This window comes from Oncorhynchus kisutch, linkage group LG24 (genome assembly GCF_002021735.2).
Source record: "Oncorhynchus kisutch isolate 150728-3 linkage group LG24, Okis_V2, whole genome shotgun sequence".
Lineage (NCBI taxonomy): Eukaryota > Metazoa > Chordata > Actinopteri > Salmoniformes > Salmonidae > Oncorhynchus > Oncorhynchus kisutch.
In genome coordinates, this window is record NC_034197.2 from 34,342,746 (window position 1) to 34,357,024 (window position 14,279).

The 14,279-nt window shown below is 43.1% G+C and overlaps 1 protein-coding gene across 1 annotated transcript; it reads right to left on the bottom strand.

Moving 5' to 3' along the window:
• Nucleotides 1-3,693: 3,693 nt before the first annotated feature.
• On the bottom strand, nt 3,694-12,528 carry b4galt3 (UDP-Gal:betaGlcNAc beta 1,4- galactosyltransferase, polypeptide 3). Its single transcript, XM_020459153.2, has 8 exons — nt 11,922-12,528; nt 11,202-11,299; nt 10,406-10,959; nt 10,040-10,275; nt 9,274-9,464; nt 9,064-9,186; nt 8,462-8,566; nt 3,694-8,381 (listed from the first exon to the last, which is right to left on the bottom strand). The coding sequence occupies exons 3-8, from the start codon at nt 10,680-10,682 to the stop codon at nt 7,976-7,978; spliced, it is 1,338 nt and encodes a 445-aa protein (XP_020314742.1). The 5' UTR covers nt 10,683-10,959; nt 11,202-11,299; nt 11,922-12,528; the 3' UTR covers nt 3,694-7,975.
• Between the last annotated feature and the right edge of the window lie 1,751 nt (nt 12,529-14,279).

A 14,279-nucleotide genomic window follows, 5' to 3' on the forward strand; every position in this document is an offset into this window, starting at 1 on the left:
GTGTGTAATCAAGTCTCCGTATAAATGCACCTGCACTGTGATAGTCTCAGAGGTCCGTTAAAAGCGCAGAGAGCATCATGAAGAACAGGGAACACACCAGGCAGGTCCGAGATACTGTTGTGAAGAAGTTTAAAGCCGGATTTGGATACAAAAGATTTCCCAAGCTTTAAACATCCCAAGGAGCACTGTGCAAGCGATAATATTGAAATGGAAGGAGTATCAGACCACTGCAAATCTACCAAGACCTGGCCGTCCCTCTAAACTTTCAGCTCATACAAGGAGAAGACTAATCAGAGATGCAGCCAAGAGGCCCATTATCACTCTGGATGAACTGCAGAGATCTACAGCTGAGGTGGGAGACTCTGTCCATAGGACAACAATCAGTCGTATATTGCACAAATCTGGCCTTTATGGAAGAGTGGCAAGAAGAAAGCCATTTCTTAAAGATATCCATAAAAAGTGTCGTTTAAAGTTTGGCCACAAGCCACCTGGGAGACACACCAAACATGTGGAAGAAGGTGCTCTGGTCAGATGAAACCAAAATTGAACTTTTTGGCAACAATGCAAAACGTTATGTTTGGCCTAAAAGCAACACAGCTCATCACCCTGAACACACCATCCCCACTGTCAAACATGGTGGTGGCAGCATCATGGTTTGGGCCTGCTTTTCTTCAGCAGGGACAGGGAAGATGGTTAAAATTGATGGGAAGATGGATGGAGCCAAATACAGGACCATTCTGGAAGAAAACCTGATGGAGTCTGCAAAAGACCTGAGACTGGGACGGAGATTTGTCTTCCAACAACACAATGATCCAAAACATAAAGCAAAATCTACAATGGAATGGTTCAAAAATAAACATATCCAGGTGTTAGAATGGCCAAGTCAAAGTGCAGACCTGAATCCAATCGAGAATCTGTGGAAAGAACTGAAAACTGCTGTTCACAAATGCTCTCCATCCAACCTCACTGAGCTCGAGCTGTTTTGCAAGGAGGAATGGGAAAAAATGTCAGTCTCTCGATGTGCAAAACTGATAGAGACATACCCCAAGCGACTTACAGCTGGAATCGCAGCAAAAGGTGGCGCTACAAAGTATTAACTTAAGGGGGCTGAATAATTTTGCACGCCCAATTTTTCTGTTTTTGATTTGTTAAAAAAGTTTGAAATATCCAATAAATGTCGTTCCACTTCATGATTGTGTCCCACTTGTTGTTGATTCTTCACAAAAAAATACAGTTTTATATCTTTATGTTTGAAGCCTGAAATGTGGCAAAGGGTCGCAAAGTTCAAGGGGGCCGAATACTTTCGCAAGGCACTGTATATCTCACTGGTCACCCCCAAAAACAATTCTTCCTTTGGCCTCCTCTCCTTCCAGTTCTCTGCTGCCAATGACTGGAACGAACTACAAACATCTCTGAAACTGGAAACACTTATCTCCCTCACTAGCTTTAAGCACCAACTGTCAGAGCAGCTCACAGATTACTGCACATGTACATAGCCCATCTATAATTTTGCCCAAACATCTACCCCTTCCCCTACTGTATTTAATTTATTTATTTATTTTGCTCCTTTGCACCCCATTATTTCTATCTCTACTTTGCACAGTCCTCCACTGCCAATCTACCATTCCAGTGTTTTACTTGCTATATTGTATTTACTTTGCCACTATGGCCTTTTTTGCCTTTACCTCCCTTATCTCACCTCATTTGCTCACATCGTATATAGACTTGTTTATACTGTATTATTGACTGTATGTTTGTTTTACTCCATGTGTAACTCTGTGTTGTTGTATGTGTCAAACTGCTTTGCTTTATCTTGGCCAAGTCGTAATTCAAAATGAGAACTTGTTCTCAACTTGCCTACCTGGTTAAATAAAGGTGAAATAAATCAAATTAAAACAAATGTTGTCATTGAAATGGTTTTATTCCTGGTGAAATAGAGGACCATTTGACATGTAATTGAAATGGTTGGTAACTGTTGTCTCCTTCCTGGGGGCCTCTGTCTGTGACATCACCTCAGTGTAATCTTGATCTAAATCCCAGGCTCCACTATTCCTAGAGTGTATTTATTTGGAAGGAGTTTTTTCCATAAATGCTACAGAAATGGACAAACATTGGTAAGAAGAAGGTTAGTCTCTTCCAGCTGCCACCGTGTACAGCCTACGGCACACAAGAGGAGAGTTATATCTTCCCTTTCAGAAATGTTCTGTGAACCAACAATATTTAGCTGGGAAAACACTGCCAGTAAATGGTCCCTGCCCATTTATTTTTCATGGTTTCCACCAAGATTTGGTATTGACTCTACGCCAGATTGTGAGACTCAGTTGTTCAATGGGAGTTACATCAATGCAATGGTTGGTCCCAATAAATTCAGTGTGCATGGAACTTTCTGCATACCGTATGACGTCTGTGTACAGACCTTGTACATTATGGATTTATAGTCTACCACAGAACATTACTATGACTGGCTTAAATCACACTCTATTCCCCATCCAGTACACTACTTCTGACCAAAGGCATGTGATTCCTCTGAGATACTGTGTGTATTTATTTCATGACTGTTCAGTTCTACTACAGCTCCCCCCGACACCCACTCCGATGCCTCTGAATCAGAGATTAGAAAACAGATCGAACATTAACAGGAGTCAGGATCTATTTATAAGTATGATCTCATGGCTCACTCTATAATCCCCCACTTATGTTGTGTGATAGAACATTCAGGATTGCCATAGCATTAAGAGTGATGTAATGGTTTGATGTGTATATGATATGCATGTACTGTATGTTTCTCTGATGGGGTGACAAAACATCCCCTAAGTGTCCATTAGCCATTACTCTAACAACCTATTCAAATTGTTTTATTTTTTATTTCACCTTTATTTAACCAGGTAGGCAAGTTGAGAACAAGTTCTCATTTACAATTGCGACCTGGCCAAGATAAAGCAAAGCAGTTCGACAGATACAACAACACAGAGTTACACATGGAGTAAAACAAACATACAGTCAATAATACAGTATAAACAAGTCTATATACAATGTGAGCAAATGAGGTGAGAAGGGAGGTAAAGGCAAAAAAGGGCATGGTGGGAAAGTAAATACAATATAGCAAGTAAAACACTGGAATGGTAGTTTTGCAATAGAAGAATGTGCAAAGTAGAAATAAAAATAATGGGGTGCAAAGGAGCAAAATTAATTAATTAATTAAATACAGTAGGGGAAGAGGTAGTTGTTTGGGCTAAATTATAGGTGGGCTATGTACAGGTGCAGTAATCTGTGAGCTGCACTGACAGTTGGTGCTTAAAGCTAGTGAGGGAGATAAGTGTTTCCGGTTTCAGAGATTTTTGTAGTTCATTCCAGTCATTGGCAGCAGAGAACTGGAAGGAGAGGCGGCCAAAGAAAGAATTGGTTTTGGGGGTGACTAGAGAGATATACCTGCTGGACCGTGTGCTACAGGTGGGAGATGCTATGGTGACCAGCGAGCTGAGATAAGGGGGGACTTTACCTAGCAGGGTCTTGTAGATGACATGGAGCCAGTGGGTTTGGCGATGAGTATGAAGCGAGGACCAGCCAACGAGAGCGTACAGGTCGCAGTGGTGGGTAGTACATGGGGCTTTGGTGATAAAACGGATGGCTCTGTATATAGTCAATAATAATAATCCTCCATTAAATACATAGAAAAAAGACAGCAGGCAAGTCTGCTTTTGAATGTGTTTTATTGGTATGTTTTCTCTGTGTAGTCATGAAACACAACACTCCACAACATGGCCCAAAGAATAACCCCCAATCTCTCTAGGGTGCCATCTCTGCTGGCCTCTCCACTGGTCTCTCCTTATCTCCCTCTCACTCCCAAACACAACCCAGCCCAGCAGACACGGCAACCCCAGAGGACTAGAGCTGTCCAGTGTCCACTTCCTCTAAATATGAGTCAATGTTCATCTGAAGGTGGAAATCAGGTTAGAAACTCAATACAGTGACTAAAGCACATGTCATAACCTTCCCTTCAACTCCCAGTCCAAATGATATAATTCATATCCCCTTAAAACTACAATAATATTCTAACACTTTTCAATACAGTATGTTACCACACAGCTATCAGTATGGAAATCAACACACCGAACTGATCATGATTGAAAAAGTCAAAAGCATGTTTTAGAAATAAAAGTCAAAAGCATGTTTTAGAAATAAAAGTCAAAAGCATGTGACTACATTAAAGTTACATTAGATTGCCTATAGTAGTCTATACTATTTCCCCTCCATTTACACCAAACATCTGATAGAAAACTAGCTATTTTATTAAATATAGAATGATTTCCAGGTACACACTGTCTCCTATGATACATACTAGTTGGTTATGTCCCTATGAAGAGCTGTGTTAATATGACTGCAGATATATCCTATGGATGATCACTTACAATTGATTAATAGTGGATGGCATCATCACCATCACCACCATCAAGTAGTGTATGGTTACAGTGGGTATACAGTAGTTTCACTGGTATGCCACCTATGTAGTGAATCTAAAGTCAAAATACTATTCTCTTTCTCTAAATATCTCACACACGAGTTGAAAAGGTGACCTCAAAGATGGTGGTGGCATTTCATCATCCTCATTGTAAAGATTTAATTGGGTACAAGGTGCAGATAATGATTGACAGTATTGATTAATATTCCTATTGTACAGTCAGAGGCCTTGATTCCCATACCCTCCCTCCCTCTATTAGAAAGCACCCACTTAATGTTTTTATATATATATATATATATATATATATATATATATATATTATTTTAATTTAACCTTTATTTAACTAGGCAAATCAGTTAAGAACAAATTCTTATTTACAATGATGGCCTACCCCGGCCAAACCCTAACACGGACGACGCTGGGCCAATTGTGCGCCGCCCTATGGGACTCCCAACCACGGCCGTAAAAAAGTAAAGCTCTCTCCCAGACAGCTTCAGACTGCAAGAGGGCATATGATATGCTGTACACTGAATCAGACACATACAGTACATAGCCTACAGCAGGGGTAGGAAACCCTGGTCCTGGAGTGCTGCATGGCTCAGTTGGTCATGTGTGGTGACTAGTTAGAACAAAACCCTGCAGTACCTGTGGTACTCCAGGAACAGGGTTGCCTACAGCATTCCATTCTTTAAAACACAGGGCTTATTGAGGCAGAATGTTTAGAATGTAGAAGACAGAAATAGAAATATAGAATATATCAAATCAGCTGTTCTACCTGATAAAGATTCAATTGTTTCCATTCTAAATCTAATTTCTACAGTATCTGCAAGTTTTGGAACTTTGAGTCCGTCATATAAGTTCAGCACAGTGCTAGTAACCATGACAACTACATGGATAATATGAACCACCCTTTCTTTCACGCTAAAAGGCTGGTCTACATTCTGATATGAGGCATTGTTGATGCTATGGAATGAGTAAATACTCACTGCTGTAAGTAAGCTTAACGGGGAAAACCCAAATCCTAACAGTAGTTTAATAAATAAAATACATTCAAATTAGCATCAGTAACACAGTAAGTTTAGTGAAATAAATCATGAAAAAACAACAACTTTCAAAACACACATTATTCTTGAATTTTTAAGATTAGGATTATTCATTTATTTTCTCTTTCTAAAATACTCGTATTGTTGATATTGTTGCTGTTCTTGTCCATTAGTAACCTGTATTTGGTCATGTTCTATGTTTTGTGTGGACCCCAAGAAGAATGGTTGCTGATTCTTCAACAGCTAACGTGGATCTGAATATAAAAAAACTATTCTATCAACTCATGAACAGCATAAAAGCTTGAAATGAGCATCTCTCTAATGAAACCCTATGTCCTATACAGGAGAATCTACAGAGCCCCCCTGACACACTCCTTTAGCCAATCACAGCGCAGCAGGACATACAGTATAGGTAGTTACCTTATAGCTCCTCCTACAAACTGGCTCCAGAACCTCCCCTCACTGAAACATATCTTATCGTTTTTGGATTACAGTAAACTAGTATGATAAAGTATGTACAGTACATTCCAGATGGCTGATATGAAATCAACATGGATGGCTGATATGAAATCAACATGGATGGCTGATATGAAATCAACATGGATGGCTGATATGAAATCAACATGGATGGCTGATATGAAATCAACATGGATGGCTGATATGAAATCAACATGGATGGCTGATATGAAATCAACATGGATGGCTGATATGAAATCAAAATGGATGGCTGATATGAAATCAACATGGATGGCTGATATGAAATCAACATGGATGGCTGATATGAAATCAACATGGATGGCTGATATGAAATCAACATGGATGGCTGATATGAAATCAACATGGATGGCTGATATGAAATCAACATGGATGGCTGATATGAAATCAACATGGATGGCTGATATGAAATCAACATGGATGGCTGATATGAAATCAACATGGATGGCTGATATGAAATCAACATGGATGGCTATGAGGGATTCTGTACTGGATGGACATAAGTTCACTCACTTAAAGACAGTATATTCAAACTAGATAAACTATAGAACCAAGTCTATGGTATTTGAGGCATAGAATACTTAACTTCCCTTTACGTAGAGATGTCTTTCTCTATGTGAAGCGATTAGTAACACAGTTAACGTTTTTACCCTTAGATTAGATTGTCTCTAAACCCAAATACACAATCAAGAGGCACCTGACTCAAAGTAAACAAACATCTCTATATAAATATAAATCCTACAGTCAATCTGATACGTCTGGAGTGTGAAAGCACTGATCGGGCAAACGGATATAAAATGGTGCTCGGAGAAGAAGTTGCCTGTAGATACAGACTTAGCATCAGTTTACCCTGACCCAATATATATACACTTAACCATAACAGGGACAACAGAAAACTGACCCCAGATCAGCATCTAGGGACAACTTTGTCCCACTCCATAAAAGATCAATAGAAGAGAGAAGGCACAGAAACACTGACCCACACAATAGGGCGGACCAACAGCAGCAGTTTCTGGGAGCGGATAGGCTGAAGCCAGAAGTCAACTAGGAGATGATTGGCTGAGAGCAGCAGTGGGTTGGCAGCGGATTGGTTGCTCGCAAGATCTGGCATCCCATTGGCTGAAAAAAGGAACTCCAGAGTTTCAATTGGGTTTGATTAAATGCTGATGTCACAATCTCTCTTCAGAATGAATGTTCACCACATAACGTTACCTGTCCATCAGACCAGTGTTTCTAAAACCACTCCACCCTTCCGCTCTCAGAAGACTACAACACCCTTCACATACCAGTTGTCTGGTTCAAGTGATTCTCAAACCACTCCACCCATCCTCTCTCAGAAGACTACAACACCCTTCACATACCAGTTGTCTGGTTCAAGTGGTTCTCAAACCTCTCCTCAGGGACCCCCATATATTTGAACTATTCCAGAGCTAGCACACCTGATTCAGTAGCTCATCAAGCCATTGACTACTGGAATCAGGTGAGCTAACTCAGGGCTACAACAAAACGGTGAAACGTCTGGGGATCCCCGAAGAGAGGTTTAAGAACCAATGAAACCAACTGGTAATAACGGTGGTGTAGTCTTCTGAGAGAGGAAGGGTGGAGAGTTTGTTTGAATACCTTGACTGTCGCTGGAGGTGAGTCACATTCAGAAGGGTTTTGAGTTGGCTGTAGCCTAAGCCCTATGCTTCACAAAATCTACAGTTTCACGGACATAGCTAGCTTTACTGGTCCCCTCATAGGGGACCCTATGATAATACAGGAACAGAAGGTGTGTCATTTTAGTGTACATCTCAGTGCATCTCTGGCTTCCTCTCATCATGTCCTTTCCTTCATCTGCATTGATGTGGTAGAACTGGACAGGACAGTAACATCCTCCACATTGCTAACACCCATCCTGTGTTTTCAGATGCAGGAGAGAAGAGGAGGGGGCAGCTTTAGACCAATGAGATGCACCCCATATCTCCAGCCCTTCTTCCTACTTTACCACACTCGCCCTCTCATCTACAGTCTGATGCACTGTCTTTGACTGGGCGTGGTCTACCTTGTCAGCTTTAGGTTTAGCCGTAGTCACAGCTGTAACCACACCCACTTTAACGGCTTGCCCCTCCCCCTTTATGTCATGTTTGGCTGCAAGGGGTGTGTCTCCCCTCCTCTTTGATCCATGTTTGCTCCATGGCACAAGGGGAGGTAATTGATCCCCCTTCACCTCACGTTTGGGCATAGGAGGCGTGGCCTTTCTCTGGGGCAGACGAGGGTCGTCCCCGATGTCGACCGTCAGGTTGGTGTAGAGAGGCTGCAGCTCTTTGGATAACAGTTCGTAGGTCAGAGAGTTCAGACCATCAGAATGCCAGTTGAGCCTGGTCCGTTTCAGAAGGTCAAACCTGTGGAGGGACAGGGGGAGGAGAGAGATGAGTCAATAAGGCGAGTGTGTGCTTGCGTGCGTGTGTGTGCGCGTGTGTACCTGCGTGGATTCTGTTCATTGCCCCTGTCTCCTTTATGCTTGATCATCTTGTAATGTCCGATGGCCACTGGAGGGCGCACTATCTTCATCCCAGACAGACGCACTCTGAGAGACCACAACACAGGAAGCATTAATATGTTGATTTGAGTGAAATAACTGAAAGACAGCACAGGACTAGATAAGGTAGCATCTCAAGTTTTTCCTGACCAATTGACCTCACTAGGAAAAACTCTGGGGCCTACTAATGAAGTGTGTAATCCACTATAATACTGGTCCATTGGCCCTCTATGGGACAGAGTATGGGTTTTCACACATCCACCTGAACTAAACAAACCAACTAATGCGGAGGAAATCTACCAAGCAAACTGCACAACAAGCTGACATGGATACTTACTGAGCTCCAAACATGAACTGTGGGGAGAGACACAGCAAAGCAATGGCAGTGAGAATGGAGATGAACAGGATATTATGACAGAGGTAGAAATTAAACACGTGAAGACAAATAGCTAATGAAGAGAGAGAGATACAGGCGAGACATCTTTCAAGGAATTCACTGGTATAGTCACATGTGGTTGTCCCTCCCAGCCCCTCGCCCTACTCACCTGGCAGCGATGTCATCGTCCTCCCCACCCCAGCCCCAATAGCTGTTGGGGAATCCGTTCATCTTCATGTACTGCTCAGGTGTGACCGCAGATACCCCTCCGAAATACTGGGGGTACGGCAACCTGGGTGGGACAAATACCAGAAGATGCCAGAACCTCAGATGACACTTGACATACAGACACTGATACTCTTCATAAACACACACATACCTGTATCTGAACTTGTCCATGGCAACAGAGAGGTGTGTGGGGAACTGATTGTGACAGGTGTAGGTGTTATGGTCATTTTCAGGCAGCAGATCTACATCGTGTAGGAAGATACACCCCCAGTCCTCGTCTCTCAGCGCCTCACGGACCCCAACATTCAACAGCTTAGCCCGGTTAAATGTAGAGTTACCCCACTGCAAAGGAAAATACAGCGATCAGAGAAAGAAAGTAAGCGAGAGAGAAAGAGAGAGCGCGAGAGAGAGAGAGAGACAGCCTCCCGGGTGGCGCAGTGGTTAAGGGCGCTGTACTGCAGCGCCAGCTGTGCCGTCAGAGATTCTGGGTTTGCGCCCAGGCTCTGTCGTAACCAGCCACGACCGGGAGGTCCATGGGGCGACGCACAATTGGCCTAGCGTCGTCCGGGTTAGGGAGGGCTTGGTCGGTAAGGATGTCCTTTTCTCATCGCGCACCAGCGACTCCTGTGGCGGGCCCGGGCGCGCTAACCAAGGTTGCCAGGTGCACAGTGTTTCCTCCGACACATTGGTGCGGCTGGCTTCCGGGTTGGATGCGCGCTGTGTTAAGAAGCAGTGCGGCTAGGTTGGGTTGTGTATCGGAGGACGCATGACTTTCAACCTTCGTCTCTCCCGAGCCCGTACGGGAGTTGCAGCGATGAGACAAGATAGTAGCTACTACAACAATTGGACACCACGAAATTGAGGAGAAAATATATTTATTTATTTAAGATAAATAAATAAAAAAGAGAGAGAGAGACCTGCTGGACTATGTAGATACTGTAGTGAATCTGTTGTCTCTGTAGGAAGGGGTGGAGGTGGTAGAGTAGGGCTCGGAGGTGAGTCTGGCGGTTACGGTACGGCACCACGATGGCCGTGTGGTGGCGCGGCTGGCAGTCTGGGGGGCTGTACCGGCCTCCCGGTAACACCAACGGGTTCCTCTCCCTGATCTCCTCCAGAGAGAGAGGCGAGGACAGACGCACAGACACAGGACCGACTAGCGAAGACATAGAGAGGTAGAGGAGGGGAGATGTATCGTATTATGTAGGAAACCTTGATTATTCATACAGTACATAATGCCTTACAGCATGGTGGAGTGGTTCTCCCCCTCACACACGTATATTTACCCAGTAGTGGTGAGGGCATCTTGCAGTCCTTCAGCTGAGCCCCTGTCCCTGGTGGTCCCGTGCCTATGTGGGGGGCTGGTGGCACCCCCAGGTGGCTGAGGTTGGTGTACACGTCGTGGGGGCGGGAGTAATCAAACTCAGGCTGCTCAGAGTGGACCAGTACGGACACCAGCCCCCTGAAGCCCCCCAGGGAGAAGTAGACCACAAAGGCAAACTGGAAGCCCACCAATAGGGCCAGGGTACAGGGGGAGTCAAGAGAGCGACCACAACACGCCATGATGGAGGGAGGGAGAGAGAGGGGGGGGTGATGGAGAGAAAAAGAGAGATGCAGAGAAAAGGAGAGAAGAAGACAGTGAGAGACAATTAGATCAGAAAGTGGCTGGGATCAGAGGGGGTAGAGGGATGACAGAGGAAGGAGAGATGGAGGAGAGACAGAGGGAGGGTGGGGAGGCTGTAGGGGGCTCGGGGGGTTAGGAGGGGGGCATCTATGTGTATGAATCTTGCAGCGCTATAGCTCAGTCCACACGGCCATCGCTTCAACATCTGACGAGTCACTGTAAAAGACACGGAACAACACTCAACATTGTATACAGTTACGCAAAAACAATGACATAGCTACTACAGTGTGTGTGTGTGTGTGTGTGTGTGTGTGCGTAAATGATCATAATAATTTTGTGGGTTCTTACATTTGTCCTATTTCCCACGTGTACTAATGTGTGAATTAGAAATGTTTTTTTTATTTTTATATCCCATCTCTCCCTGAGAAACCATCAACTAGTGGTGTGTGTGAGTGTACCTGTGTTCTGCTGTGGTCCCAACTGGATGATATCAGAACCTGGCCTCCAGCAGAGAGTCTGTTCTCCCTTTCTCCTTCTCCTCCTCCCCTCATAGTTCCTTATGAAGAAGAGAAAGCACCAGGTAGTAGCCTACCATGACTGCAGTACTGACTGACTGACTGATTTCATATCTGAATAGGAAGCCTGTAGACTCAAGTGTTCTTCTTAAATTAGGCTACAGTATGACTCCAACGGTTCAGTTGCTACATGAAAAATGTATGAACTAACTATAACAGCATTCCTAGCAACAGTAGGCTGCAACGAGTTTTTAGGTTATTACATTCTGGTCCTCTGCCTTATTTCAGTTAGATTTTCTATATGATACAAATATAAGATCCAATGATACCATAAACAATTACTTTCAAAACAGATTGAAATGTGTAAATTGATGCGTCCACATTAGGTGAAACATAATGTCCGTATCAAATCCATGTCCATTTTATATCCAGAATAGGGTGTACATGCTGTCAAAATGACTAATAATAGTTGTATTAATAATAATAATTATTGAAGTCTAGGCCTAATATTTTCCGTGATAATCTGTTCACCTAGCTAAACATCATTCTATATCTCTAGATCATTGCATTCCTTCTTAATTCTAGGCCGTTCTCGCGTTAGATCGGTATGTCTGCAACATTCATTCCTAGGGCAGAACTCCCTTGTCACACCCGTCGTCTCACCTCCATGTTCCTGCGACGTTCCAAATCTAGCCCCCGGCTTCGATTTAGGACAACTGGGCCGCCCTGTGATCAACACATTCGATGGTATGGGTTGATGGAGCTGTTTCTGAGTGAGTCCGCTTCCTAATCTATTTTATCCAGGTCGAAATCCTCTATTAGCCGTTTAGAAAGCACTCTTCCGCATGGACTAAACACGGAAGGCCGTCGCTGCTGCAGCAGCATCCAACAGATATCAACATATAAACTGCGGTTCATCTATCATCCCGGTTCTCTGTAGGCTGCCGCTACGACAGGCAGGCATGTTGAGGGGCAAAGCGAACATGACGTATTTTGCCGGGCAAATTGATCATGTTCGAGTGCAGAAACCCTCTCCGTGTTATCTCTTTCTCTCTCTCACACACACACTAGTTGAGATTGTATTGTGAAACACACAAGTGATTATATAGCAGTGGAGGAAGGGAAGGACCAAATTAAAATAGTGAAACATGATAAAGTTAGATTTTTGGGATAATATATTAAATATATTCACGTCACTAAATAACTGAAACACTGTTTTGCAATAGTCTTCAGTAGCCTCAACAGCACCCTCTTGGGTATCACTATGGTGTAGCCAGAGCACAGCTACTTTCAGTCCTTTAATAAAATAAAAAAACTGTCATAGGCTGACTACACCGTTCGTGTCGCGCGTTGCAAAATAAATTTAGAAATCTATGTTATTCAATTATTGTGCCAATGAGCATCTGCGTTGCCAAGAGCTAAAATAGAATCAAAATAGAATCAGTTCTATTTCTGACGCAGCTTGCGCTGCAAGTCCTGCCTCTCCCATCTCCTCATTGGTTTATAGAAGCAGGTACCGATGTGCCATCTCCTCATTGGTTATACCCACGTGAGTGACTGAAAGACGACGAGGTCAGTGGCGGTAATGCACCTAATTTATGAAAGTTGCCAATCGCAATATAAAGTCAAGAGAAGAAAAAGCCTGGAAGGAAGAGAGATGACTAGAAACTATTCGGTTGACTGTTTTATGTGTGGATTAATTGGCGGAGTGGAGGACCTTGTGCATTTCAGGTAAAATAACAACTCAATGTTTATATCACAGGACAAATTAGCTAGCAACGGCAAGCTAGCTAAATAGGACAAATTAGCTAGCAGGTGCAAGCTAACTAGCTAAATTGCCATAAAGGCTTAATGCTTTTCGACCTGTCCCCAAATGTAATATAATTGGTTCAGAGTTTAAAAAAATATTTTAACCTGCGTGTCGTGATCGCATTTGGTGTGGGGGGACAAAATAAATGTATGCACGATGGCGCACGCATGCAGCCGGATTGGGTTTCGTGTTAGGCTCATCCCACTGGGCAAAAACTGGTTGAATTAACGTTGTTTCACGTAATTTCAACAACAAAATCCTATGTGATGATGTCAAATCAACATGTAAAGCTGATTGGATTTGCAAAAAGCCATCAAAATAAGGGAATTTAATCTATTATCCACCCATCTTTTAACATTTTGGTTAATTTCACGTTGTAAATGTAAATTAGACGTTGAACTGACGTATATGCCCATTGGGATGGTTCTCACCCCCTTCCATAGAATAACACAGTAATTAAGACAACTTCTGGAGGACGTCCTCCAACCTATCAGAGCTCTTGCAGCATAAACTGACATGTTGTCCACCCAAAGGATCACATAATGAATCTAATACTGAAAGCATAAGCTACAGCTAGCTCACAGTGCAGGGCATAAAGTGTGTTGAGTAGTTGACTCAAAGAGAAAGACAATAGTTGAACAGTTTTGAAAAATACATTTCTTAAAAAATAAAGGAGAAGCAGCAGAGAGAGAGAGAAAGGGACATATTTAGTTGTATTTTTAGTTTACCTTTCACTTACTTAGATAATGCAGGTATAATTTAGCCTACTCAACAACCTGACTGAAACAGAGATGAATGCTATTTAAGTTAGCTAGCTGGCTAAGGCTATTCAGGTTTTAATAGTCACAGTGGGTACATCTCCAATGCTCTTCTTTATAAATGTATAGATCGATATTGTTATCTGAGGCTGACCTGGAACATATCCCAGTCCACCTGACCAAAACAATCTTGAAGTGTGGATTCCGATTGGTCAGACCAGCGTTGAATGATTCTAGTCACTGGTACATCCTGTTTGAGTTTCTGCCTATAAGAGGGTAGGAGCAAGATGGCGTCATGGTTGGATTTGGCGAAGGGAGGGCGGGGAAGGTCTTTGTATGCATCGCAGAAGTTAGAGTAGCAGTGGTCGAGTGTATTACCCCCCCCGTGTAGTGCAATCAATATGCTGATAGAATTTAGGTAGCCTTTTTCTCAAATTTGCTTTGTTAAAATCC

What these genes read in the sequence shown, in the direction of transcription:
- b4galt3 (XM_020459153.2), bottom strand. Translation starts at nt 10,682, where the DNA reads ATGGCGTGTTGTGGTCGCTCTCTTGACTCCCCCTGTACCCTGGCCCTA. An exon ending in GTATCTACATAGTCCAGCAG is followed by an intron (nt 9,465 to 10,039) that starts GTCTCTCTCTCT and finishes TTTCCTTTGCAG; the next exon opens with TGGGGTAACTCTACATTTAA. An exon ending in ATGGACAAGTTCAGATACAG is followed by an intron (nt 9,187 to 9,273) that starts GTATGTGTGTGT and finishes TGTCCCACCCAG; the next exon opens with GTTGCCGTACCCCCAGTATT.